This window comes from Rhinoderma darwinii, chromosome 1 (genome assembly GCF_050947455.1).
Source record: "Rhinoderma darwinii isolate aRhiDar2 chromosome 1, aRhiDar2.hap1, whole genome shotgun sequence".
NCBI lineage: Eukaryota > Metazoa > Chordata > Amphibia > Anura > Rhinodermatidae > Rhinoderma > Rhinoderma darwinii.
The window spans coordinates 532,063,090-532,089,645 of NC_134687.1; the positions used below are offsets into that span (position 1 = coordinate 532,063,090).

At 40.4% G+C, this 26,556-nt stretch overlaps 1 protein-coding gene across 1 annotated transcript in view; it reads right to left on the reverse strand.

Moving 5' to 3' along the window:
* CAST (calpastatin) overlaps nucleotides 1-26,317 on the reverse strand; it is a 41,845-nt gene extending 15,528 nt beyond the window's left edge. Inside the window, exons 1-19 of the mRNA XM_075847373.1 lie at nucleotides 26,276-26,317; nucleotides 26,160-26,216; nucleotides 23,858-23,953; nucleotides 22,546-22,629; nucleotides 22,413-22,460; nucleotides 20,607-20,699; nucleotides 19,091-19,150; nucleotides 16,526-16,624; nucleotides 15,347-15,427; nucleotides 14,877-14,924; nucleotides 14,304-14,399; nucleotides 7,577-7,660; nucleotides 6,861-6,959; nucleotides 6,102-6,182; nucleotides 5,978-6,022; nucleotides 2,834-2,929; nucleotides 2,530-2,613; nucleotides 1,317-1,421; nucleotides 422-505 (exon numbers count right to left, since the gene is read on the reverse strand). Coding sequence (XP_075703488.1) covers nucleotides 422-505; nucleotides 1,317-1,421; nucleotides 2,530-2,613; nucleotides 2,834-2,929; nucleotides 5,978-6,022; nucleotides 6,102-6,182; nucleotides 6,861-6,959; nucleotides 7,577-7,660; nucleotides 14,304-14,399; nucleotides 14,877-14,924; nucleotides 15,347-15,427; nucleotides 16,526-16,624; nucleotides 19,091-19,150; nucleotides 20,607-20,699; nucleotides 22,413-22,460; nucleotides 22,546-22,629; nucleotides 23,858-23,953; nucleotides 26,160-26,216; nucleotides 26,276-26,317 — 1,482 coding nt within the window. The remainder of the gene's footprint in view (nucleotides 1-421; nucleotides 506-1,316; nucleotides 1,422-2,529; nucleotides 2,614-2,833; nucleotides 2,930-5,977; nucleotides 6,023-6,101; nucleotides 6,183-6,860; nucleotides 6,960-7,576; nucleotides 7,661-14,303; nucleotides 14,400-14,876; nucleotides 14,925-15,346; nucleotides 15,428-16,525; nucleotides 16,625-19,090; nucleotides 19,151-20,606; nucleotides 20,700-22,412; nucleotides 22,461-22,545; nucleotides 22,630-23,857; nucleotides 23,954-26,159; nucleotides 26,217-26,275) is intronic.
* Nucleotides 26,318-26,556: the final 239 nt, after the last annotated feature.

The window sequence follows — 26,556 nt, forward strand, 5'->3', positions numbered from 1 at the left end:
AGCGGCCTGTCTGCTCTTTCCCTCCATCTGTCATCTCTCCTCCAGCATCTGCCTTCATAGGTGTCTTTCTGGCAAAGCGCTCCAGTCGGGATGCCGCCGCCCCTCTCCCAGATACTGCAGAATCGTGTCTCCAGGTTCTCCTCCTTCTCCCCTCTCTGCACAGGTATGTCTCCGTTAGGAGAGCTCAGCCACAGGATGTATACCAGGATATCGGCAGCGGGAGCTCCGGTTCCAGCGTCCGCTCACATATGCCGCTAAGCCACGCCCCTTAATGTAAACTAATATCTAAAGTAAAATAGAACGGTCTATCGAATATCAAACATCGTGAGCCCGACGGTGGGCTTAGATAGATGGGCGTACACGCACAGAATACGTCAGTTGTATTGGACATTAATGAATAATAAAACAATAGTCTGCCTACCTTGACTTCCTGTAGCCTGTAATCAGGGGGTATAGTTTCTTCATCTTCGCCAAGCTTTTCTCTATTTTCCTTGCCAGTTTTTTCCTGAAACGAACAGCAAAAATATTGCTTTATTTTAAAATAAATACATTCTATCTGGAGGAGCAAGGTAAGGTCTCATGCCCTGGCCGTATCATGAATTTGTGTTGCTTAGATAGGCAATACGGCATGCTCCATTGTATGCTATATTGCGGAGATGTTTTTCCTAAAAGCACCCTAGGGAACAATGCGGTGCCTCACAAGGAAACCATACGGATGTAGGGACCCGGTGCGCCGCCATACAGGCTGTGCACACACAGCTTTGCCGTGCGCATGGGCTCTTAAAGTTACATGACAACATGGGACAAGATGTAGTGTGGTCACATTAAAATACTGAAGCCAGCCTTCAAAGCATGGCTGCCGGTCTATTCAAACTCCTCCTCACTGCGGCTGGACCCCAGTGCTCTAACATTTATAACCTATCCAGTGGAACTCTGATGCAATGGTAGGTTTGCCTAGAAACGGTCACCCCATGTGTGTGTTTGAGTGATAGTCTCTGTAATATTAGATAAGATACATTGTGTAAACATTGTTTGCAGTGTGATAGAAATACTGTATTTACACTGCCAGTGACAGCCCAGTCAACACTAGTGATGGTTGTATTGGCAATCTGAGCAGGAATTTGCATGACTCAATACTCCTAATACTCTCATCATCCTTTGATTTTCTGAATTTTGTGAAAAAATACACGAGCGTAACACATTACTGTGAAACTATACTTACAGTGAAATCCAATACAGCAGCATTACTTACTATAGTGGTAACAACAGTTATAGGTAAAACTCAGGAATAGGTTTCCTTCTAGAAACAAATTTACCTTAACTTTATCAGCGGCAGGCTTCTTGTCTTTTGGGTCTTCTTTCCTATTGCCCAATGTACCAGCCAGGGCATCAAGTGGGTCAGCTTTGCCTGCAGGTGTTTTCTATTAAAAAAAAAAACAGCATTTACATAAATATGATGGGTAATGCATTTCCCGATACTGAAGCTCATTTAATATTGTATGTGATTGTTGCTTTCGGTCACTTAAAGGGAACCTGTCAGTGACTTTATGCTGCCCTCCCTGAGTAGTGGCATGCATGGCGTAGTCATGAGCTCTCCCGCGCAGCTGCCGCTGATTGACAGCTTTCTCCATATGCACACGTTTGTCACTAACAGAGAGAGCAGCATGAAGTCACTGACAGGTTCCCTTTAATGTTGAGGGCAGGCTGTTCCTACAGTTGGTGCATGAGATTATAGTACTACCCTACCTACCTACTTTTACTATATACAGAATGCATTACCGGTCTTGCCTGCTGGACTGAGAAGAGTAAGAAATCAGTAAAACATCTACATTATAAAATGCAATTTTCTCGCATGATACATCTGCACAGTACATGATATCAACTCTATTGTGCGTCCAATAAATTGCACAGATGCAGTGGTTTTATATTAGGTCACGGCACAATAACCCATTTATTTTAAATAGATACATCAGATGTGTATACAGTACAAGAGAATCCAGAAAGAAAAATCAAAACAACACAGCTGTGAGGATCTGAAGGTTTCTAGTTCAGAAACTTTACCATATGATTATGAAAATATAGTATATGTAGCAAAGGGTCACTACAATAAAATATAATAACACAGCCTTACTTCTTGAATATTTTCCTACAGTAAATAATAGCAGTCACATAAAAATATCTTGTCCCATTCATTGGTGACACTATGACATCCCATAGAGAGCGCTTGTTGCAGTGATGTCCCTTGACGGACAATAGTCCCTCCATACAGACTGCCCTGTACCTTGCTTCGTAGCATATTGTGATGGAACACAGCGCCACCTAGAGTCAGGAGCATGTGTAACCCCAATTCTACGCTCAGTACGGTTTTGAACTGTGGGGAAAACCAGAGCACCTACATAGAGTAATCACAGATACAGCATGCGATCCCCAAACAGGGAAATTATTTAGCAAAACTGAATCTGTGACTTTTTCTACATTCCTACACAGAAATAATAATAACCAACCTCAAGCAGAAGCGGAGCTACTTACAGAAGGGGCAGGCGCGGCTTGGAGAGCCGAGGAGGAGGAAGAACTAACCATAACATCAGTTTCTGACTTTTTTACTTCAGCATCCTGACATGATAAAGATACCAAAAATGTAAACACGTCTAAACAAACTTTTGTTTTATAACGTAGTTATTGTGAAATATAACACAACAAGCCATCAGAAAATAAGGAGAATTGTGGCTTTGGATCCACATGTGGAAACATTGGCTTCTAATTGTATATATTCTCAGACTATTCCTTTTTCACAATGGGGAATAAAACATGTATTAAAAATAAAGACACTTACTTTGGGTTTGACTGGGGGAGTCTGCTTTGCAATCGGGGATTGGGCACACGCAAACTCTTTATCAAATGCATCTGCCAACTCACTGTCACTCATGGGCTGAAATAAATAGGATAATTGTCTCATTGAATGAATAATTGATGAAAATAAAGAAATGGTTAACTGAAAATAGCAGATATTCCAAGTCTTAATAGCGAAAGGTTTACATTAGCGTAATGGCTTCTGTACTTAAAGGGTTATTTCTACCATATCTTATTAAAAGATGGCATATCGCTAGGATATACGATCACTTTATGATCAGTGAGGGTCCAACCTCTGGAACCCCCACTGATCCTGAGAATAAAGGGGCCACTGTGCTGATCTACAGCTCCCAGTCACCCAGCTGTGCAGACCATTCACTGGAATGGGGCCATGCTGCAGTTCCTTGCACAGCAAATAGCCGGTGCGCCCCTGTGCAGAGAAAAACAGTAAAGGGGATCCAGTGCTAAATAAGCTCTGTAGTCTGTTCATTCTCAGGATCGGTGTGGGTCACAGAGGTCAAACCTCCACGGATTATAAGGTGATGGCATATCTTAGCATTAAGTCATCACTTTATAAGATGGGAATAACCCTTTAATGGTGCCATGCAGTAGCGCAACTACCGCGGTAGCAGCCGTAGCGGCTGCTATGGGGCCCGCGGCTTGAGGGGGCCCGTGCTGCCAGCCGACCCCCCCCCATATGCCCGGTTGCGCCACTAGCAGCAGCGTCGATACTATGGGGCCCGCGCCGCCAAGCCTCCAACAAGTATGGGCTGGGCAACACAGGCCCTCTCATGCCTGTAGGCATCGCTAGCACCGGAGGGGGCCCCGATGCTAGCAACAGCCAAATACATGCACTAGCGCTGAATGGCCGGGCATGTTCCGTGCCTGAACATTCAACACCTTACAATGACACTGATCGTCATTGCGCCGCTTCCATGCTTGAAAGGCCCGGATTGACGGGGCAAGTCATTCTGCCCCGCCAATCAGCGTCATTGGACGACGCTCATTCAGCTCCTGCAGACCTGCTCAGACGAGAGCAAATCTGCATCGCCAGCGAACAGGAACGGGATCATGTGAGTAACTAACGTTTTTTTTCTCTCATAAAACTGTTAATGGCATTATCTATAGTGGGGGCTCTATCTACAGAGGGGTCGTCTATATGTGGGCCACTATATACAGGGGGGGTCTATATGTGGAGATGTGGTGCACTAGCTACAGGGGTGGTCTATATGTGGGGATGTGGACCACTATATACAGGGGGGTCTATATGTGGGTCACGGCCGGTAGAAATCCATCATAGATGTCTGGGCCGGAGGAAGAAGAAAAGAACTAGAATCTGAAACATCACCGGTGAGTCACTTAATGTAAATGTTTATTCTGCCTCTAATCAGCACTGTAGTCACTGTATGATCTGCAGCGAGATGATTATGATATAATTTTTGGGAAACAGCATCTCCCAGCATATCCTCACCATTGTTCGAGACATGCTGGGAGCTGTAGTTTTACGCCGTACAAACCTATACGGCAGGTGTTGCACTAAATTGAGCTGTATTTGTCCTGGTGTTGTATATATGTACTGAGCTTGGTTCTGGTGCTGTATATATGTATGAGATTGGTTTTGGTTCTGTGTATATATGGACTGAGCTTGGTTCTGGGGATGTATTTATGTACTGAGGTTGGTTCTGGTGCTGTATATATGTATGGGCTTAGTTCTAGTGCTGTATTTATGTACTGAGCTTGTTTGTAGTGCTGTATATATGTACCGAGCTTTGTTCTGGTGCTGTGTATATGTCAGAGCTTGGTTCTAGTGCTGTATTTATGTACTGATCTTGGTTGTGGTACTGTATTAATGTTCTGAGCTTGGATGTGGTACTATATATATGTCAGAGCTTTGTTCTGGATCTGTAGTTTATATAGGATATATTTATAATAACAAAATTGCAGGGCAGATGGAATTGTTCTCAATTCATTGTATATTTAATGGGAATCTGTCAGGTAGTTTTTAACTCCTTGAACTGCCACCATGCGGTAATACATGACCTGACAATATTGCCAAACATTCCCTTGTATGTTTTTTCAGATGCAGCAAAATGCTTAAAATCCACTTTTAAAATGACGCACATTATATGCTAATTACTCATTAGATGGTCATGGGGCGGTGCCGCTATCCTGAAGAGTCACATAGTCCTGCCTCCAAACCTCCCTGCCAAATCTCCCTGGCTGATACAACTTTCTCGTATGCGCCATTGCCTTGTGGCACTATACACAAGCTGGGGGAGGGGGGGGGCTGTGTGGCACTATACACAAGGGGGAGCTGTATGAAACCATTTACAAGGGGGAGGGCTGTGGCTCTATCTACAGGGGGCTGAGTGTGGCGCAATCTACAGGGGTCTGTGTGTGGCACTTTCTACTAAGGAGGGGCTGTGCTGCACTTTCTAAGGGGGGGGGCTGTGTGTACCAATATACAGTGGGAGCTGTAGAGCGCTATATACAGTGGGGGCTTTATGGCGATATCTACAGGGGGCTGTATGGCACTATCTACAAGGGGGAGGTGGAGGCGCTATCTACAAATGGGGTGTGACACTGTCTATCGGTGGGGCTATATAGAACGGTCTACAGGGGGGCTGTATGGCACATTCTACAGTGGGCACTATTTATAAGGGGGGCTGCTTGTGGCACCCGGGGGGGGGGCCCCGGTCAAGAATTTGCTATGGGGTCCAGTCTTTCCTAGTTACGCCCCTGGTGCCATGACATCTATTATCATAAAAAATATCCCAAAAAATCCGGACAGATCCCTTATCGCCAGGTTTCTAGTTTGATTGTATGGAAACAATAGCGCTGCAGACTACTATTTGCAGTAAAAAAGGAATGAAAATATGACGGAATGGAGAACAAGGATAGTGTGAACATAGAATAGAACAGCAGAGTTTTAACGTGTATATAGCTAGATCGTGTATAACAAACAATGTTAAAATACGGAAAATTAAATGTAAACAGATTTTTTATTGACATTTCCTTTGTATTTTCATTCATAACTAAGTCTCAATATATTGTCAAATTAATGTTCCCCGCAATATCTGCTTAATATAATTTTACACATGCTGAATTTAGAAATAGAAAAGTGTACCTTTTCTTCAGGGGTTGCAGGTACAGGTTTTCCATCGTCTTTTCCCTAAAGAACATAAAAGCGCTAAGAACGGCGGAAAATCTCAATGGAAAAATATGTTTACTGGACTAGGCTTTACACTTACATCTAGCAGATGTCTGTATTCTGGGGGGATTGAACTCTCTCTTTTCCCAAGCTCCTCAATATAAGTTGCTGTTCTTGTTTCCTATAACCAGAAGCCCCCCCCAAAAAAATTGTGTATAATAATATATATATATATATATATATATATATATATATATATATATATATATATATATACACACACACACATATACACACACATAGAAACATATTCTAAACAATTCTCTCCTTGATTACTGTGAGTAGTACCGCTAAACAATTTAGAGGGGGTTGTACTCTTTTAGTGACTTTTTTTCCATAGGCACATGCTTTGCAGCAATCCACGCACATGCTTTGCAGCAATCCACGCACATGCTTTGCAGCAATCCACGCACATGCTTTGCAGCAATCCACGCACATGCTTTGCAGCAAACCACGCACATGCTGCAGAAACAACCACATTCATGTATGGAATGGAGTTTTTAATTTTGTAATCTGCTGCCTGCTTCTGGTGGAACAGTCCATGTAAAAATATAATGGAATGTTGAAATCTTTTGAGAAAAAAAATGCTCTGTCCTAGTAGAACGAGGTTGAATTAAAGCCTCCATTTCTGTGAATTATTATTATATTTACATATACTGTATGTTTGGCCTGTCAATTCTCGGTATAAATCCACAGCCTGGTAATCTTGTCATTTGGAAACAAGACTGATCATCTGGGCAAGTTCTGTACGGCTTGTCATTACAGCTAAATGGATGAAATACTAAGTATATAGATTTACCGTCACTTCTGGACCGGTGTACACAGGAGATTCTGGAACGCTGAACTCCGGGCCTTCTAAAGTACCCATCAATTCATCTAGGGCACTATCCATGCCAGCCTAAACAAAAATATTACAAATAGAAATAAGAAAAAAACCTGACATATTTAGCAAATGTTAAAAATATTCTAAATATAGTATGACATGTTATAGTTATACATATTGTACCTACTCAGATTCTACACATAATATGATGAACTTGTAAAGAACACGTGGCTATCAGTATTGGAGTTCATGCACATGGCCGTACTTAGGATATAATGAGTCACCCATAGAAACGGTGTGCCTCAGATTTTATGGAGGACCTTTTCGCACTGTTTTCTACAGTTGTTCTAACCTGGTGTTGGCAAGCTTACAGAAAATGTCACGAGCTTTAAAAACACAGTGTGCGCTTGCTACATATTACAGCTCCACACCCAAACTGATAACTGCAGGCGGGAGGAGAGCATGAAAACGGTGGCCAGATGGTATATACAATTTCGATTTCAGATCTATTGCAAAATTTAAATAAGTTTCAATAAATGTGCCCCAACAAGCTTTAATTGAGTTTTCTGGGAAACTGCATAATGATAAAACGAGTAATTTCTGTTTTATACAAGAGAGCAAAGATTGCTGAAAATAACATCTACATGTGCAAGTAACACATATCCATACAATCTGTCCGGGAGCTTACGTACAGTGGGCGCAGCCACAGCCTGAACCGATGATACTGCTGATGGGACTACAACCTCGGACTTGGCTTGTTTATCTTGTGCGGCATCCTAAGAGACAAACATAACGGTCATACATGCTCTTTATGGACCTCTGCGTGCATCTTATGAAGGATCAGCAAACACACTTTTTAGATTCAAGTCCACTACAGTCCACAGCTTGCTGACTAAAGTCGTGACCAATGCCTGGACAATAGCCCATACTAAACTTGTGGGTAATCCCTGCCCAACGTCCCCCAGAACTCCCATCCGGCTAAATAAAATTGCAAAATAAATTCTCGTTAACCCCATAATACCTAAAGTATTTTAAACCTTAATGATGAAGCAATATTTTAATATTTCCCATCGTCACATTCAAAGAGCTATAACATTTTTATTTTTCCATCGACATACAATTGCGGCGATACCATATTTATATAGGTTTTTTTTATGTTTTACTACTTTTACACAGTAAAAAAACCTTTTTTTCAAAATTATTTGTTTTTGTGTCGCCATATATTAAGAACCATAACTTTATTTTTCCACCGATGTAGCTGTATGAGGACATTTTTTTTTTTTTGCAGGACGACTTGTAGTTTATATTGGTACCATTTTGGAGTACATGCGACTTTTTGATCACTTTTTATCAAATTCTTTTGAAGGCAGGATGAACAGAAAATAGCAATGCTGGCATTGTTTTTGATTTTATTTTTTATGGCGTTCACCGTGCAAATTAAATAATGTAATTTTTTTTATAGTTCTGGTCGTTATGGACGCGACGATACCAAATGTGTGTAACTTTTTTTCATGATAAAGTATTTTGTAAGGGGAATAAGGGGTTTTTCAATTTTTTTTTTACTTGGGACTTTTTTATTTATTTATTTGAAACTTTATTAAACTTTTTAAACTTTTTTTTTTTAGTCCCACTAGGGGATTTTACTATGTGATCTTTTGATCGCTTTTATAATACACTGCAATACTTCTGTATTGAAGTGTATTATTGCCGGTCAGTGTAAAACGGACAGGCATCTGTTAGGCCATGCCTCTGGCGGTGGTCGCTATTGTGCGCCGCATCTGAGGGGTTAAATATGATCGGAGACCACTGCTAGTGGTCTCCGATCATTGCCCTGAAGCCCGAGGCTGTTCGCAACAGCCCAGGCTTCAGGAGCACCCCGCCCGATTCTGGAAAACTTCTTCTGAAGTGCCACCGTGAAAAGGTGGCACTTCAGAAGAGCTACCCCCAACGGCCGCCATAAAAACACTATACGGCGGTCGTTAAGGGGTTAAAAACAAAAAATATACATCCACTACTTAACTAGAACATTTTTGTAATTTGAACTTGTGTTTTTGTTGATATTTCTTTTGTGATTATTCATTTTCCCCTTATCCCTTCCCTTTTGCCCTGTTACACTTAATTTCCCGGCCTTCCTTTTATTCCTTCCATTCTTACCTTTCCAATCTTTTCATTACCAAAATGGTAAGACCTATACTATTTATACACAGGGTCTACTATGATTATTGTCATTATTCTACACCTAGACACTGGACTATTTTATTTCCTTGTTACTCGTTAAAAAAATAAAACCATACACCCATAGGAACAGTATTTTTTATATACTGACTGATCCTTTAACCCCTTCAGGACTGAGCCTGTTTTGGCCTTCAGGACGAAGCCGATTTTTCAAATCTGACATGTGTCTCTTTATGTGGTAATAACTCCGGAATGCTTTTACCTATCCAAGCGATTCTGAGATTCTTTTCTCGAGACATATTGTACTTTATGTTAGTGAAAAAATTTGGTTGATAAATTCAATATTTATTTGTAAAAAACACCAATATTTGGAGAAAATTTGCAAAAATTAGCATTTTTCTAAATTTAAATGTATCTGCTTGTAAAACAGATAGTAATACCACACAAAATAGTTACTAGTTAACATCACCCATATGTCTACTTTATGTTGGCATCGTTTTTTGAACATTCTTTTATTTTTCTAGGACGTTACAAGACTTAGAACTTTAGCAGCGATTTCTCATATTTTCAAGAAAATTTCAAAAGGCGATTTTTACAAGGACCAGTTCAGTTCTGAAGAGGCTGAGGGCCTTATATATTAGAAAGTCCCCATAAATCACCCCATTTTGAAAACTGCACCCCTCAAAGTATTCAAAACAGCATTCAGAAAGTGTATTAACTCTTTAGGCGTTTCACAGGAATTAAAGCAAAGTAGAGGTGAAAGTTACAAATTTCATTTTTTTTTTACAAAATTCATTTGTAATACATTTTTTTTCTATACCAGAGAAGGTTTTACCCGAGAAATGTAACTTATTATTTATTGCCCAGATTCTGAAGTTTTTAGAAATACCCCACATGTGGCCCTAGTGCGGTCATGGACTGAAACACCGGCCTCAGAAGCAAAGGAGCACCTTGTGGATTTTGGGGCCTCCTTTTTTTTTTTAGCATATAGTTTAGGTACCATGTCAGGTTTGAAGAGGTCTTGTGGGGCCAAAACAATAAAGACCCCCAAAAGTGACCTCATTTTGGAAACTACACCCCTCAGGGAATTTATCTAGGGGTATAGTTAGCATTTTGAACCCACAGTTTTTTTGCTAAATTTATTTGAACTCGTTTGTGAAGATGAAAATCTACTTTTTTTCTGAAAAAACTTAGAAATGTTTAATTTTTTCAAGGAGTAAAAGAGAAAAAACACCCCAACATATGTAAAGCAATTTCTCCTGATTGTAGCAATACCTCATATGTGGTAATAAACTGCTATTTGGACCCACAGCAGGACTCAGAAGGGAAGGAGCACCATTTGGATTTTGAAATTCTGATTTTGCTGGTATGGTTTTCAGTTCCATGTCGCGTTTGAAATGCACTTAAGGGAACAAAATAGTGGAAACCCCTGGAAAGTGACCCCATTTTGGAAACTACACTCATCAAGGAATTTTTCTAGGGGTAAAGTTCGCATTTTGACCCCACGGTTGTTTTGCTGAATTCATTGGAATTATTCTGTAAAGGTAAAAATAGACTTTTTTTCTGAAAAAAGGTAGCCATTTTTCATTTTTACAAGGAATAAAGGAGAAAAAGCACCCCAACATTTGTAAAACAATTTCTCCCGATTACGGAAATATGCCATATGTGGTAATAAACTGCTGTTTGGACCCACAGCAAGGCTTAGAAGGGAAGGAGCGCTATTTGGCTTTTGGAGCTCAAATTTAGCTGAAATGGTTTTTGGGTGCCATGTCGCATTTGCAAAGCCCCTGAGAGGCCAAAACAGTAGAAACCCCCCAAAAGTGGAAATTACACCACTTAAAGAATCTATTTAGGGATATAGTGGGCATTTAGACCCCACAAGTCTTTTGCAGGATTTATTAGAATTAGGCCGTGAAAATGAATATCAACATTTCTTCCACTAAAATGTTTAATTTTTTTCAATTTCACAAAGGATAAAGGGGGTAAAAGCTGCCCAACATTTGTAAAGCAATTTCTCCCGAGTACGGCTATACCCCACGTATGGTCATAAATGGTTTTTCATTAAAAAGTAATTAACCCTTTCTGGACTGATCCATTTTTTTCTTTTCCTTTTTTGTTTTTTCCTCCCCGCGTTCCAAGGGCCACAACTTTTTTATTTTTCAGTCAATAGAGCGGTATGATGGCTTATTTATTGAGGGACGAGCGGTCATTTTTATTGGTACCATTTTTTGGTACATACAACTTTTTGAGCACTTTTTATTTCATTTTTAGGTAGAGCCAAGGTGACCAAAAAAAACAGCGATTTTGCCGTTTTAAATTCTTTATTTTTCATGTGAGACGCTCCATACATCACCCCCCACACTAAGACATGCTATGTTGTGGTGCGCGAATGGTTTAATGCGCAGCGCAGGGTGCGGAGTGAAAATTTAAATTTTCCACTCATATGCCATTTTAGTGCACTATATGTTATGCCCAGTTTGTGCCACTGAAGACAAATACCTCATAAAATATTAACCGGATTCTCCCAGGTATGGCGATGCCATATCTGTGGACGTAAACTGGTGTTTAGGAACGCTGCAGGGCTCAGAAGGGAGGGAGCGCCATTTGGCTTTTGGAGCACAGATGTAGCTTGGTAGTTGTTCTGTTTGGGGTTTTACTGGTGTTTCAGTTTATAATGTGGGGGCATATGTTATCTGTGCGGGGTACATCAGGGTATAAATAAGAGGGTATAATAATGCAGTAAATAAATAATAATCCACAGATGTGTGGCCGGTGTCGCACTGATAAATGGTGCCTGATCTTATCTGCTTTTGGAACACACTGCACATTTTGCATCGCCATATTCTGGGAGCCAGAACTTTTTTAGTTTTTCACCACCGGAGCTGTGTGAGGGTTTATTCTTTGCGGGACAATCTGTAGGTTTTCATTGGTACCATTTTGGGGTACCTGAAATTTTTTTGATCACGTTTTATTCCATTTTTTGGCAAGCAAGGTGACCAAAAACCATCAATTCTGACAATGTTTTTTATTCGTTTTTTTTATGGCCTTCACCCTGGGCTATAAATTATCATTATACTTTATTCTGCGGGTCGATACGATTACAACAATACCAGATGTATATAATTTTTTTATGTTTTGCAGCGTTTGTGCAATAAAATCACTTCTTTATAAAATAAATACATTTTTGTGTCACCATATTCTGAGAGCGATAACGTTTTTATTTTTCAGTCAAAAAAGCGGTGTAAGGGCTTGTTTTTTGCGGGACGGGATGTAGTTTGTATTGGTAGCATTTTGGCGTACATACAACTTTTTGATCACTTTTTATTGTATATTTTGGGAATGTTGGTAACCCAAAAATTGTGATTCGGGCACTGTTTTTCGTTTATTTTTTTCACGGTGTTCACCGTGCGGGAAAAATAATATTACAGTTTTATAGTTGGGGTCGTTACGAATGCGGCGATACAAAATATGTGTACTTTTTTTAACGTGTTAATTTTTTTCCTATAATAAAAGACTTATTATAGGAAAAAAAGCATTCTTTGTTTATGTCACTTATAACTTTTATTTTTACACTTTTTTAAAAAAAAATATTATCTTTTTTTTTACTTGTCCCACTAGGGGACACTTAGACTTGCAGCTCTGATCGCTGCTTGAACACATTACACACGTAGTGTAATGTGTTCTAACTGTCATTGCGACGTAACTGTCACACTGACAGGAAGCATCGGAGGACCGGCCGGAGGCTGATCCTCCGAGGCTTCCGTACATGGCAACCCGGAGGTCATTGTCTGGCGTCTGGTTGCCATGATAAGGATAGCCAGCCCCCGCAAATACATGTGGGGGGCTGTCAATCCGCTGTAAACCTCTTCGATGTGGTGATCGCAATAGACCACCGCATCGAAGGGGTTAATTGCCGATTTCAGCGGCGACAGGCCGCTGATCGGCAACGGGGAGAGCAGGGCTGACACCCTGCACAGTTAACCGCCGCTGCGGTGTAGCGCCGTGCGGCGGTTGACTGTTAAAGCGTGGACGTAACTGCACGCCCAGGTGCGCAAAGTTACTGCTCACCTGGACGTGTATTTACGCCAAGGTGCGGGAAGGGGTTAATTTGATGTTGTGCTTTCATCTGAATATGAGAAGTGAAAAACACAAGTTTGACTATGGTCTCATGCATATGGCGGAGCTGTGTGCACAGAGGCTGTATGGAAGCAGACATGGAGTCACCGCAGCTCAGTATTATGGAGATGTAGGTGCAGAACAGTATTATGAAGAGAATGATACAAGGCACAAGTATTTTTATTTTTTTTACGGAATCCGGCATAAAACAAACCTCAGAGACCCTGTATTACAGCCCTATAAAAACTGGAGGTTGTACAGAGCAGTAAAATTCTTGTGTAAATAAGGGTCTTCATTTGAGAGTCAAAGTCAGTAAACTTATTCTCACTGCTGTGAACATAAACTGATTTGTCAAAGATTGTCCCTTCCGCTCTAACTTCATATTGAAGTTTCATCATGAAAGGTCAAGAGTTGAATATTGCATACAATAAGCTATCCAGACCCTAGTAAAACATATCATACAGCACATTTACAAGGCCGTCTTTGATGTCTGTGTCCGCTTTGTATAATTTTTGCCAAAAATTAGAACAGATTCCTGTAGAGACAAGTAGAAAAACCTTTTCTTTGAAAAGAGCTCCGTTACTCCCATACAGAGCTCTGCCTACAGATAGAGTAATATTAAATGTAAAAATATTGGAAGACCTGGATCAAAGTGCAGACGACTTATTCATAGCGATTCCACGGAGTGCGATGGAATGGGTAGAATATGTATTCACCGTGGGCCCCAACACTGCATCCTCTGCCGGGAACATAGGGGATCCAGGGCTCCATAGGACAATAATGAAAACTAACTTCAACTTTACATTAATTCATTTAGATCGGGCCTCATGCACACGGTCTGAATACTATATGCAATTGCGGATAGTATAGGACACATTCTATCCTATGGGCCAACGCACACGACCGTGGTTTCCACCGTCCATGCATTGTCCGGGAGCCCAGACAGCAAAAAACATAGGACGTCATCTTACGGGTCGCATTTGCGGTCCGGTCTCCTTAAATGCATCTTGTGTGTGCGCGGTCCGTTATTGCGGACGGCCCACAGATGACACGAGGCCTAAGGGATCTTTCACAATAACAGGTACAGTTTGAGGAAGAAATTATGCAAAATATGTTAATACCACACACCTTGGGTTGAAAAGCAGGAGTTGTGTTGGCAGCGGGAGAGATGGAGGATTCAAAATCCTTTGAGAATTCATCTACTAAACTGGTGTCACTCATTGGCTGCAGGGTCAAAAATAAAAGTACACGGTAAACAAAATGTGATAATCTGGAGTGATTTATTGGAGAGTTTGAAATTTTGCGTGTTTATTGCTTAAAGTGTTGGTGCTATGTATATAAAAGCGATAATTCTTTTATAGCCCTTTATTGCAATGCTCTATACCTCAATATGCGATTTTTTTTTGGTCTGCACCATTTCTGTAAAAGAGGTGCACATCTCACAGAAAAGTGAATTATCTCCTAAATGTTACCTATTGCAGAACATTTCAAGCTGGACATGACCAACCTATGTAATATCATTTTAGAACTACTGGGACTTTTATGAGATATTTTAAGAATTAGTTCTATTCGGGGATTCTACGCCATTATATTATTGTAATTCACATGCTTGTAAAGAGAGAAATATTATTAACACCACTAGAGGGAACTGCTGTCTATGCTATTCTACTACGTATGCAGATGTTGTAGTGGATATCCTACCGGTGGTTGTTCAGCTGGAGGTGGTACCGGTTTACCATGGTCCTTCCCCTAGAAAATACATTCAACGTATTACACATTTATTTTTTTACTATTCTCAAATTCTTGTCTATTAGTGCATGGAAACATTAGTCAAACCCTTTCCTGACTTTTTAAGTGATATCATACCAGCGTCCAGGTCAGGGGAGATCTTTATGCTACTGATGTGTTTAACTCAAAGAGAATTCAGGACCTGGTTTCAGTCTTGAATGGAGACCATGGATGTTTCCATTTAATGACAGCAATCAGATATATATGAATGTGTTCATAAAAAAGCTTTTTTTTAAAAAAAACAAAAAAACAACCCTTAAAATCAGTTCCAAAACAATGATCTTTATAAACTGCTCAACATTTCTCCTTGACAAACCTTTACAATATAATACATACCAACCGGACATGATTTATAGAAAATATACAATACAGTATATACTCACATCTAGCAAGTGTCTGTATTCTGGGGGGATTGTTTGATCCCTCTTACCAAGTTCCTCTAGGTATGTTTGTGTAATGGTTTCCTATAAGAAAGGACAAGGGAACACTAGTGTGATTACAGGTATCTTCATATTTCTCTCATTCGTAAAGGCACAACAAACTGTAAGGGTATGTTCACACGGCCAAATTTCAGACGTATATGAGGCGTATTATGCCTCGTTTTATGTCTGAAAATATGGCTACAATACGTCGGCAAACATCTGCCCATTCATTTGAATGGGTTTGCCGACGTACTGTGCAGACGACCTGTTATTTACGAGTCGTCGTTTGACAGCTGTCAAACGACGACCCGTAAATTTACTGCCTCGGCAAAGAAGTGCAGGGCACTTCTTTGCCACGTAATTTGAGCCGTTCTTCATTGAAATCAATGAAGCACGGCTCAAGGTTTACGAGCGTCTCAGACGCCTCGTAAATTACGAGGAGGAGCTTTTACGTGTGAAACGAGGCAGCTGTTAACAGTCTGTCTTTTCACACGTAACTGCCTCTCAGCGTGTGAACATACCCTAAGGCTGGAATCACACACACCGTTTTGATGCAGTTTTTTGAGCCAAAGTAAAAAGTGGATTCAAAAAGGAAGGGAAAAGTATAAAGGAAGGACATACTTTTCCTTCCCGTTGAATTCACTCTTGGTTTCAGCGCAAGATACAGTTTGAGTGAATTCCATCAGGTCAGCGGGACTGACGGCATTGGTGACAGCGGGTCCTGCATGTCTCTGACACGCAGGTACAAGCTGCTATTGATCACATCTAAGTTCATAACATGACCTGATGGATTCAGGTTTCAGCGCAAGATGCAGCTTCTATGTATCCAGGATACATAGAAACTGTATCTTAAAAAGTACGAAAAACACATATCCCTGTACAGTGATGCTCCTGGCCAACCGCTGTGCAGGGAACTACTGCACAGGGGGGGCTATAGTAAAAGAAATGCAGCCACAAGCACAGCATGTATCATGTTGTCACAGAGGAAACGGTAGGTAGCAAGTGATAGAGAACAGTGCATGCTGCATGTAAAGACTTGCTCAAAATAGTGCACAGTATACCGAATAACTCAAATATAAATAATCTTTATATTATTGCACACATATAATGCATAACAAAAATAAAATAAAAGTAGCTTACGGTTACTGCTGGGCCAGTAAATTGGGGAGATTCTGGTTCAGATGCAGGAGGACCTTCAAGAGTGCCCAATAGTTCATCTAAAGCATCTTCTGATAAGGCCTAGAAAAATAAAAATACAATTAGATCATTGTTGGAGATATGACAAAGAACCCTGTGCCAGTCACAAGAGACCAGCTGTGCAGTGACTGGTGCAGCATAATGACATCACGTGTTAAATCGACGACAGAAACTATTACATTGTGCTTCTAATTCATCGCATTTTGGATCATTCAGGTGTTGGAAATTAACTCAATTTTGAGCATGAGAGAGTAGAATTAGGACGTCATACACTCCTCTGTACAACGCCCACTTGGTCAAAAGTTAAAAAACACCTGGTTTTCTATTAAGAATCTAATTAGCATAAATCAAAAATAGTTCATAACTTGCTCTAAAATAATCGTTTTTCAAAATAAAAACCACATTACCGCGCCGATCAGATTATGTAGGAGATAGGACACTTATAATCTGGTGACAGAGCCTCTTTAAGGTCCTATTACATGGTCCGATCAACGAGACAGCTCGTCTTGTTGGGGACGAGCAATCGTTACTACGCTCCTTCGTCCCCATATATTTATTAGTATGTCGGCAGCACATGATAATATTTAATGCTGCATAAACTATACGATCAGCTGAACGAGCGTTTGCTCGTTCATCGGCTGATCGTTGCCCTGTTTACACAGGGCAATGATCGGGAATGAGCGTTCATATGAACACTCATTTGCCTGATCATTGGCCCGGGCTTTTAGCTATGTGTAGGGGGAAGAACTGTCTGTGAATATATTTCCGCTCTCCTTTCTATACTATTATTCAGACAGGGTGTGACTTCATATTGAGAAATTAACTGTCAGATGTTTGTACTGTAGAGACTACTGCTGAGTAGTGAAGCTGCTGCAATGCCTTACTGAATGTAAAAGTAAACCAATCATGAAGTGTACGTTTTAGAACTAGTAAAAGCAGTGTAGAAGAGAACTTATATGCCAATAGGGTTGATAATGTACAGAATAGGGAGATTTAAGCATGTTCAGATGTATCAGAATTAACTACGCCTATATGTAAAGCAATGCTCTTCATAGTGGACTTGTCTCATGTAAGCTACACGCACACACTACAGAATTTGATACAGAAAATGTGCACATATAACTACAGGTAATTCCGCTGGTAAAATCCACACCTAATATTGTGTTTTTTTTATGCCTTTTTTTCTTTTTTAAATGCGGATTTTACACGCATTTCCCACGATGGACATTTATGACATATCCACAGGATATGTCATAAATGTGAGAGATGCGGGTCCCACTTCTGGGGCCCATACCTCTCTCTACAATACCTCTCTCTAAACCCCGTTCTACCTCTGTGTGTCGGCTGATTTCTGACCATGAAGGTGAAAACAGCGTAGCTCGCTGAGCTACACTGTTTTCGTAAGCCCCATAGAACCGAATGGTAGTTACGGAAACAGCATAGCTCCCATGCTACGCTGCTTCCGTAACTGGCATTCACTACTATGGGCGTTACGGAAAAAGTGTAGCTCAGCGAGCTACGCTGTTTTCGTAACTCCCGACCATAAAGTCAGGAAGTGGCCGGGAGTCAGAGATGGCAGACAAAGCTAGAACGGGGTTTAGGGGGCCCCGTTCTAGGGATAGGTGCGGGTCCCACACATATCCTGTGGATATGCCATGAATGTGCCTCGTGGGAAAATCCCTTTAACGTGTAAACAGGTGCGGATTATCTACTGCAGATTTTTGTGCGTTTTTCATAAACTTGTCAAATGCAATTCTGAGATGGACACATAAGATAAATTGACATGCTGCAGACTTTAAAGTTTTAACTGCAGGTCAATTTACGTGCTGAAATATTCTGCAACATTTAAGGAGATTACATGAAATCTTATTTACTTTGCTGGTACTGTATTACGCTGCAGATTTGCCACATGAATATCCTCGCAGCACGAAATACGCATGATGTACATGTGGCCTAAGAAGGTTATAACAACATAAAGGATTTAAAGGGAACACTTCAGCAAAATTATATTATGTCTAGTGTACCCGTGATTCATACACCTTCCTTCTCAGGACCAGCACTGCCCCGGGGTACTGTCATTTAAATCACAGTGTAAATGAAAAAATCTAGGTATCACATTATAATATGCAGATACAAACAACTTTACATTAGCACATTAGTTAACTTGATTAACCAGTAAACTGCTGCTACACATCCGGTGAATATAAATCCTAGCCAAGAACGGGCAGATGCCATCCAAGCAAAATAAAGATCTAAATCAGTCAACAAATGAATGAAATCTGGCCAATTTTCATGAAAAACTATTGCAGGTTGCATTCTTGCCAAGTACTGAAGATGGTTGATAACTCCACACCTCGCTCCACAGGGAGTGTCGGAAAATATAATTATTTTAATTTTAAAAGTTGCTTTACATAGAATCTAATGAGCAGTAATTCTTCAAGAGGGGAAAGCAAGTGTATGGAGAAACCATGCCTACATTTGTGTTTCACATTAAATTGCTATCCTTACCGTAGGGCTGGGTTGTACAGGAGCAGCTGGCACCGTTGATGTTGGTTTTGCTTCTTTTTTCTGCAACTTCAAGGTAATTAAAATGAGTCTCCAAAGTTCACCGACTGATGGGGACGGAATACTAAAAATCTGTCTTAATAAAACGAACTATTTTCTTCCTTGGCACTCAATTACTTAATCTTGGAGAGTTAGTAAGGGGCTGTTTCGATGGCATTTACTTCATAAACAGACGTTGCTAATTCTCTTGAACTATGTAATGTGATATATGCTAACAAATATTTGAAGTGAGTGTAATGGAGCATCTCTGCAAATAAGGGTTTGTAAAAGTTAATGTCAAATACATATACTATAATACGCCTCACGATTTTGTATACGCAAGTGCTTACTGAGGAGAGAAAACATATCAAACACAGAGGGCTTATGTACATTACAGTCTTACAGCTCTGTATAACCCTTAAAGAGGCTCTGTCACCAGATTTTGCAACCCCTATCTGCTATTGCAGCAGATAGGCGCTGCAATGTAGATTACAGTAACGTTTTTATTTTTAAAAAACGAGCATTTTTGGCCAAGTTATGACCATTTTTGTAGTTATGCAAATGAGGCTTGCAAAAGTCCAAGTGGGTGTGTTTAAAAGTAAAAGTGCAAGTGGGCGTGTATTAGGTGCGTACATCGGGGCGTTTTTAATACTTTTACTAGCTGGGCGCTGTGAAGAGAAGTAACATCCTCTTCTCTTCAGAACGCCCAGCTTGTGACAGTGCAGATCTGTGACGTCACTCACAGGTCCTGCATCGTGACGGCCACATCGGCACCAGAGGCTACAGTTGATTCTGCAGCAGCATCAGCGTTTGCAGGTAAGTCGATCTTACCTGCAAACGCTGATGCTGCTGCAGAATCAACTGTAGCCTCTGGTGCCGATGTGGCCGTCACGATGCAGGACCTGTGAGTGACGTCACAGATCTGCACTGTCAGAAGCTGGGCGTTCTGAAGAGAAGTGGATGATACTTCTCTTCAAAGCGCCCAGCTAGTAAAAGTATTAAAAACGCCCCGATGTACGCACCTAATACACGCCCACTTGGACTTTTACTTTTAAACACACCCACTTGGACTTTTGCAAGCCTCATTTGCATAACTACAAAAATGGTCATAACTTGGCCAAAAATGCTCGTTTTTTTAAAATAAAAACGTTACTGTAATCTACATTGCAGCGCCTATCTGCTGCAATAGCAGATAGGGGTTGCAAAATCTGGTGACAGAGCCTCTTTAAGTTCCATAGAGCCGTAATACAGCACCCATATGTCTATGGGGTCCTACTGTACCTCTGGTTTTATAGAGAGGCATTTGCTTGAACCTGACGTGATGCGCCATCAGATGCCATGTTACGGAGGTAAAATATCTCAGCAATACAGCGCTGTACATGGAGCTCAGTGTGTCTGGCACCCGACTGATTGCCATCATTAGGCCTCATGCACTCAGTAACCGAGGAGTCAAGGTGCCAATGTAGATGAGTGCGGTTACCTCTTCTAGTTTGGGTTTCTTTTCTTTAGGAGGTGCCTGACAGCTGACAAAATCAGAAGAAAATGCTGCAACAAGGTCATCATCTCCCAAGCTCTTCAGAAACATGAAACGAAAGTATCTATTATCAACTTCAGTTATATTAACACAAATATACAAATGTTTTGCTTTTGAATACAATGTACTACACGGTTTTCCATTAAGTGACTCACAAGCTAAATGAGGCTCTCAGGCCATGTGGCTTCCAGGCGGGAAGAGGAGTAGACGCCAACATGTGAAGATTTAAAGAGGGTCTGTCACTAGTTTAGTAATGCCCTATCTCCTAGCTAACGTGATAGGCGCTGTCACACTCATAATGCTCGTGAAAATTGTGTCCCAAAACTAAAAGTTATGAGCTTTTTTCTAAATATGCAAATGAGGCTATACTAGACAAGTGGGTGTCACCACCAGTGATTCTCCTGAGGTGGAGCTACCTCACAGCCTCTGACGCTGTCCTATCAGCATGGAGCTGCTTTACACACAGTTGACTACACAGTCGGGAATGGAAGCTGTATACTATATGATCACACTGTGTTGCTGGGCTGAGAAGAGAACTGTATGACGTTGACTGAATAGCGGCACACAGAAAACATTACACCACCCAGGGTGAAAAGAAAGAATCACCTCCTATTTTTCAAGTATAGCCAAATCAGAATATTTAGAAAAATGCTCATAACTTTGCAAATAATAAACATTTTAGGAAAAACATTACACTGTAGTTATCAGCATAACAACGCCTATTAGATTAGTTAGGAGGAGATAGGGAATGAATAAACTAGTGACAGATCCGTCCTCTTTCAAGCCTAAAGGTCCTTTTACATGGGGCTATATGCGCTGTTAAAACTAAAGCAATGATCAGTAACGTTCTTGCTGCCTAAACAATACGATCAGCCGATGCATGAGCACTTGCTCGTTTATTGGCTGATCAATGCCCTGTTTACAAAAGCAACGATCGGTAACAAGCGTTTATATGAATGCTCGTTTGCAATATTATTGGCTCGTATAAAAGGGCCCTTACTGTAAGGCTAAAAATCCTGATCACCTTACATTGGCAGGAGTGCTAGAAATGCGGATTCATATGTGCCTGCAGCTCTTCTGGTTCTGGCTGGCAAAAAGTAAGAGGGGAGTACGGGATACGGGAGTACGAATGAAGAATAAAGGAAAGTTGGGGGGGAATTTATTAAGTAGATCAGTAAGAAATGGCAAATTTTACTAAGAAGCGCATACCTCTTAATAAATTTGACACATCTCAGTCAGTCCTGAAGATAGAAAATAAGATTTGCTCTACAAGTTGTGCCATTTTCTTTAAAAATCATAAATTTGTCAGAAACTTGCAGGTTCTGCCTCTCCTAGGTAACTCCGCCCACTTGTCAAAAGTTACGAGCGAAAAGAAAAATTGCTAATTTTAGTGCAAATATGGCGTATCCCAAAGTGTGAAACTTCTTTAACACTAGAAAACGGGCGTAAAGCAAATAATAAATTCCCCGCCTTGCGTTTCCATGTCAGAGTTTCTCAGAGACTGGGTTCAGACTTTGATATTTATCTAGTTTTCACGCAGTTTTAACTACGGTTTTTATGTGGTCTTTCAGTCCCAGTCTAACAATATTTTTTTATCTTTAGTGCACAATATGGTCCATAAGGTGGCTGACGAGCAAACACATTTTGGGGGCCTATGCTGATTTTTTTCTACTGTGTCCCACCATCATTTTCTAATATTAACCCAAAGTTTACCCAAATTTTCATCTGATAGAACGCCCCCCACACATTTACCTTTTTGGTTTCCTTTGGAGGAGGTGATGCTGGTTTATCTCCTTTACCCTATAATGAAGGCAACAATGTTTCGGTATTGAAAATATTTGACACAAATATTGATCAAGAGAATTCCAACAAAATTAGAACTTACATCCAACAGGTGCCTGTATTTCGGAGGGATTGTGCTGTCTCTCTTTCCTAGCTCTTCCACATACTCGGAGGTGGCTGGGGTATCCTTCAAGGAGAAATGTACAAAAATCAGAAGTTGTTTTTTGTTTTAAATCAAATAGATTTTATTAACAGTTTTTGAATATAAGATACAAAGCAACCCTCAACCCCCTGAAAAATCGGACGTTTTTAATATAACGGGATACAGACTTCTTTAGCAACATCAATATACAAGTCAAAGGCTATCTTTTCTGGTGCATTACAACACGTGTAGCTGTCAGGTAAAACATTCCATGTCTGTGTGCTCACAGAAGACAAAGTCCATGTATGAAGATCAGTTAGGAGTAAAGTTACAGGAATCGCTGTACTTTACTTTCAGTTTGAACTAGTTTCCAAGATAAATCACATATTTAGCTGCTTTTCAAATGTTTTTTCAATGTGTCTACTTCAATAACGTGAAGGAGCTTTGTGCTGGCGAAATACAGGCCTTATGGAACCTTATGGAATTTCAGCTTTCAGTCTTCCTGTGCAACGTACCAAATGAGAGCTGAAAATGTAGATATTAGAGGCCTGACATCCAAAGTGAGGAATAGAGCTCTACTATCTACAATGGAGAGAGGTCACTATTTGGCAGATAGCTGAACAAGTAAAAGTAATCTGTATTTTTGCTGAAGGACAAAAAGCATTCTTTAACTAGCCAGTAATAATGAATAGAATTAGAAAAAATTAAGAAACGATGAAAATACCAATATCCAAGAAAATGAATGATTTAGGGCTCATTCAGACGAACGTGAATAACGTCCGTGTGCTGCGTAGGAAATCACGCGCAGCACACGGACCCATGGATTTCAATGGGGCCGTTCACACAAGCAGGAGTTTTCACGCAGCGTGTGTCCGTTGCGTAAAACTCACTGCATGTCCTATATTGGTGCGTTTTTCACGCACCTATCGCCCATTGAAGTCAATGGGTGCGTGAAATCACGCACAGCACATGGATGCACATCCGTGTGCGGTGCGTGATTACGCATCAATTCAATTGAAAAATAAAATAAAAAATGTGCTTTGCGAGTGCGTGAATAACGCATGCCCTCGCAAAGAACACTGATGCACTGATGTTTTTTACACGCGTGAATCTGAAACGCTCGTGTGAATGTAGCCTTACACTATTAGATGGACAAATATTTCCAGTACTGTGGATAAAGACAAAACTAGATATTATCCTCAGCAGGCAATGAAATTTGGTGGTTTTTCTGATACAGGCATTTAAATAGTAAAATAATAGAATTAATACTTACAACAATCTCTGGACCAGTGAATTTTGGAGACTCTGGCACATCGTCTGGACCCCCCAGAGAATCGATTAATAGATCTAAGGCGTCATCTTTGTCACTCTTAAAAAATAAATATATAGATGTCTTAATAATACTTGCACAACTGACTGCAAGGTGCAGAACAAGTGTAGATTTCAGGAAACATAACATTATAGTGTACGCTACCAAATTCCCTTAAGGGCCATGTAATCATTTAAAAGGCTATTTTTTTTATTTAATTTTTTCTAAAAAGGTGTATTAATGTGCAACTTTCTAAATAGTTTTTATTAAAAATTAGTTTGACTTTTTGAGATATAGCTGCTCTGTATTCTCTATACATAGCAGCTGTATCTAGCGCTAAATTCTGTTCTCGTCAGGTTTGCGGGACTGACAGAGACACGCAGGATTCACCTGTAATCTATCACATCTAAATTATAAATTTAGATGTGATAGATTACAAGTGGATCCCGCGTGTCTCATTGACATTGAACCAGTCAGGTCTGCTGGACTGACAGATTAAGGTCTTTGAGAACATTACAGCTGCTCTGTATAGAGAATACAGAGCAGCTGTATCTCAAAAAATAAAGTAACATTTTTAATAAAAACTATTTAGAAAGTTGTACTAATCACACAGACTAACCTTTTCATTAAAAAAATAATAAGAACTGCCATTTAGAGGTTTACATGGCTTTTAAAGAGAACCGGTCACCTTCTTTTCCTCTGAGATATATCAAATGAATATAGGGTGTGTGAAATCACCTGCACAAAGCTAAAAGTTGCTTTATAACACACACACACACACTATATATTATATATATAAAAATATACTTGGGAGATTAGTGCCCAAAATCAGTCGTAAGTTACAAGATCCAGGACTTTCTATGGTCAGAAAACCAGCAAGCAGAAAAATGAAGGTATTTTGTAAATACATGTATATTACTAAATCTCTTTATTAATTTTTTTAGCCACATATTTGGAGGTTATTGTACGGTACTTTATAGGAGTTATTTTAATTAAACTACATTATTAAAAATAAGAGGGATTAGGTTTTTGCAACCTTTTATTTTGTTCTACTTTATTTGGTCCCATACATGGACTTTAACTTAACTTTTTTTTACTTACAATAGTTGAAATACTTAGGAATGCCAGTATATAGTGTCTGTGGACAGAAATATGCACAGGTACCAGTTCATGCATACCACCAGTAACAGGCATTTACAAGACGTAAGGTCCCAGGCTGTCTCCAGAGTGACACCAGCCCTGGCGGCCACCCCCCCTTGTACAGTGTCACAATTATGTGCCACTGTGGGGTGGTGTCTGTTACTGTGGTGCTGCACTTGTGGGGGGACGTGGCCCAGAGCCAAGAAGGCTTGGCTTGGCCTGATGGCATAGGTGCTTTTGGGCCTCTGGGTTGCTCTCTCTGCAGGAGCGGTGCTGCAGTGGCAGTGACCGCCACGCGGTGGTGCAACCGATAGAGTAGGGACCGACTTTTAAGAGGTCGCCGTGAAATGGCAAGTGGGCTTGCATACAATTTGATCAAAATGTTACACAGAACCTCTCGTTCATGTTTAATAATTTTGCCTGGCCGCAATTGATCATAGTATATAGTGGATATGCGGTCCATGTCTAGTCTCCCTCATTGATTTGAAGTGTCACAATTAGGTTTGATCACAGTGTGTTATAGCCATCCTGCCTCCAGTGATTGCTCGGGTCCTTAAATTACTATTACATCAAGGTACAAAAACATGTTTAAAAAAACTTAGGCCTTGTTCACACGGCATGCACTTGATGCGTTTTCAGCGCGTTTTACGTGGCAAAAAAGCTTAAAAAACACTTGGTTTAAGCTTCCCATTGACATCAATGGGAAAGCGCGCTGTTCGTGAATACACCGCATCTCGTAAAAAACAAAGCATCATGTCAATTCTTTGGTGCGTAAAACACGCTGAAAACTAGCCATATTCGCATAATCAATGAAAGTCCTGATTACGCGCCAAAAATAACGCACCGAAAGCGCGCACAAAAAGCGTCAAAAATGCTTGTAGTTTGAAAAGTGCTTTATAAAAATGCTAGCGTTTTTGACACGTACACACATGGTTTTTTTGAGCGCCGTGTAAACAAGGCCTTACTCTTGGAAATGTATTTTACTTTTGTAAAATATTTTAGGCCACTAGGTGGAGCGAGTATTTTCAGCAGCAGAGAGCAGAACGTGATGGCTCTTCCATAGCTCCCTGAATGTAGATTTCTGTAACTTCTTTTTGTACGTCATAAAGAAAGATTGGCTATTTACCACAGCAGGTGCAGCAGAAATCTGATCAACACTCACAATTTTCTTTTCTTCTTTAACCTATAATGATTGGAAAAGCCACATTTAAAGTCTAAAATAAGTACAAAATAGTGAAATACACTGAACCCATGGATTTGGGAATACAGATCTTTGCTAGACATTTCATGTTTTGTTTTTTTGCAGAAGTCTAACTTTAAGGGTGTTGCTGTGCTTTTCCCTGCAGGTTCTAATTTGCATTGCTGGAGCTTGTAGGCATACGACCACTGGCAGAACTACTGCCCATTGTAAACTCATGTTTTCCTGTCAACTAGATACATGCAAGACTAGGACAATAGCGGCATGCAATTCTATTACCCGTTTCTGTGTTTCCAGCTGTGGTTACAAGACTAGGCGTTCCAGT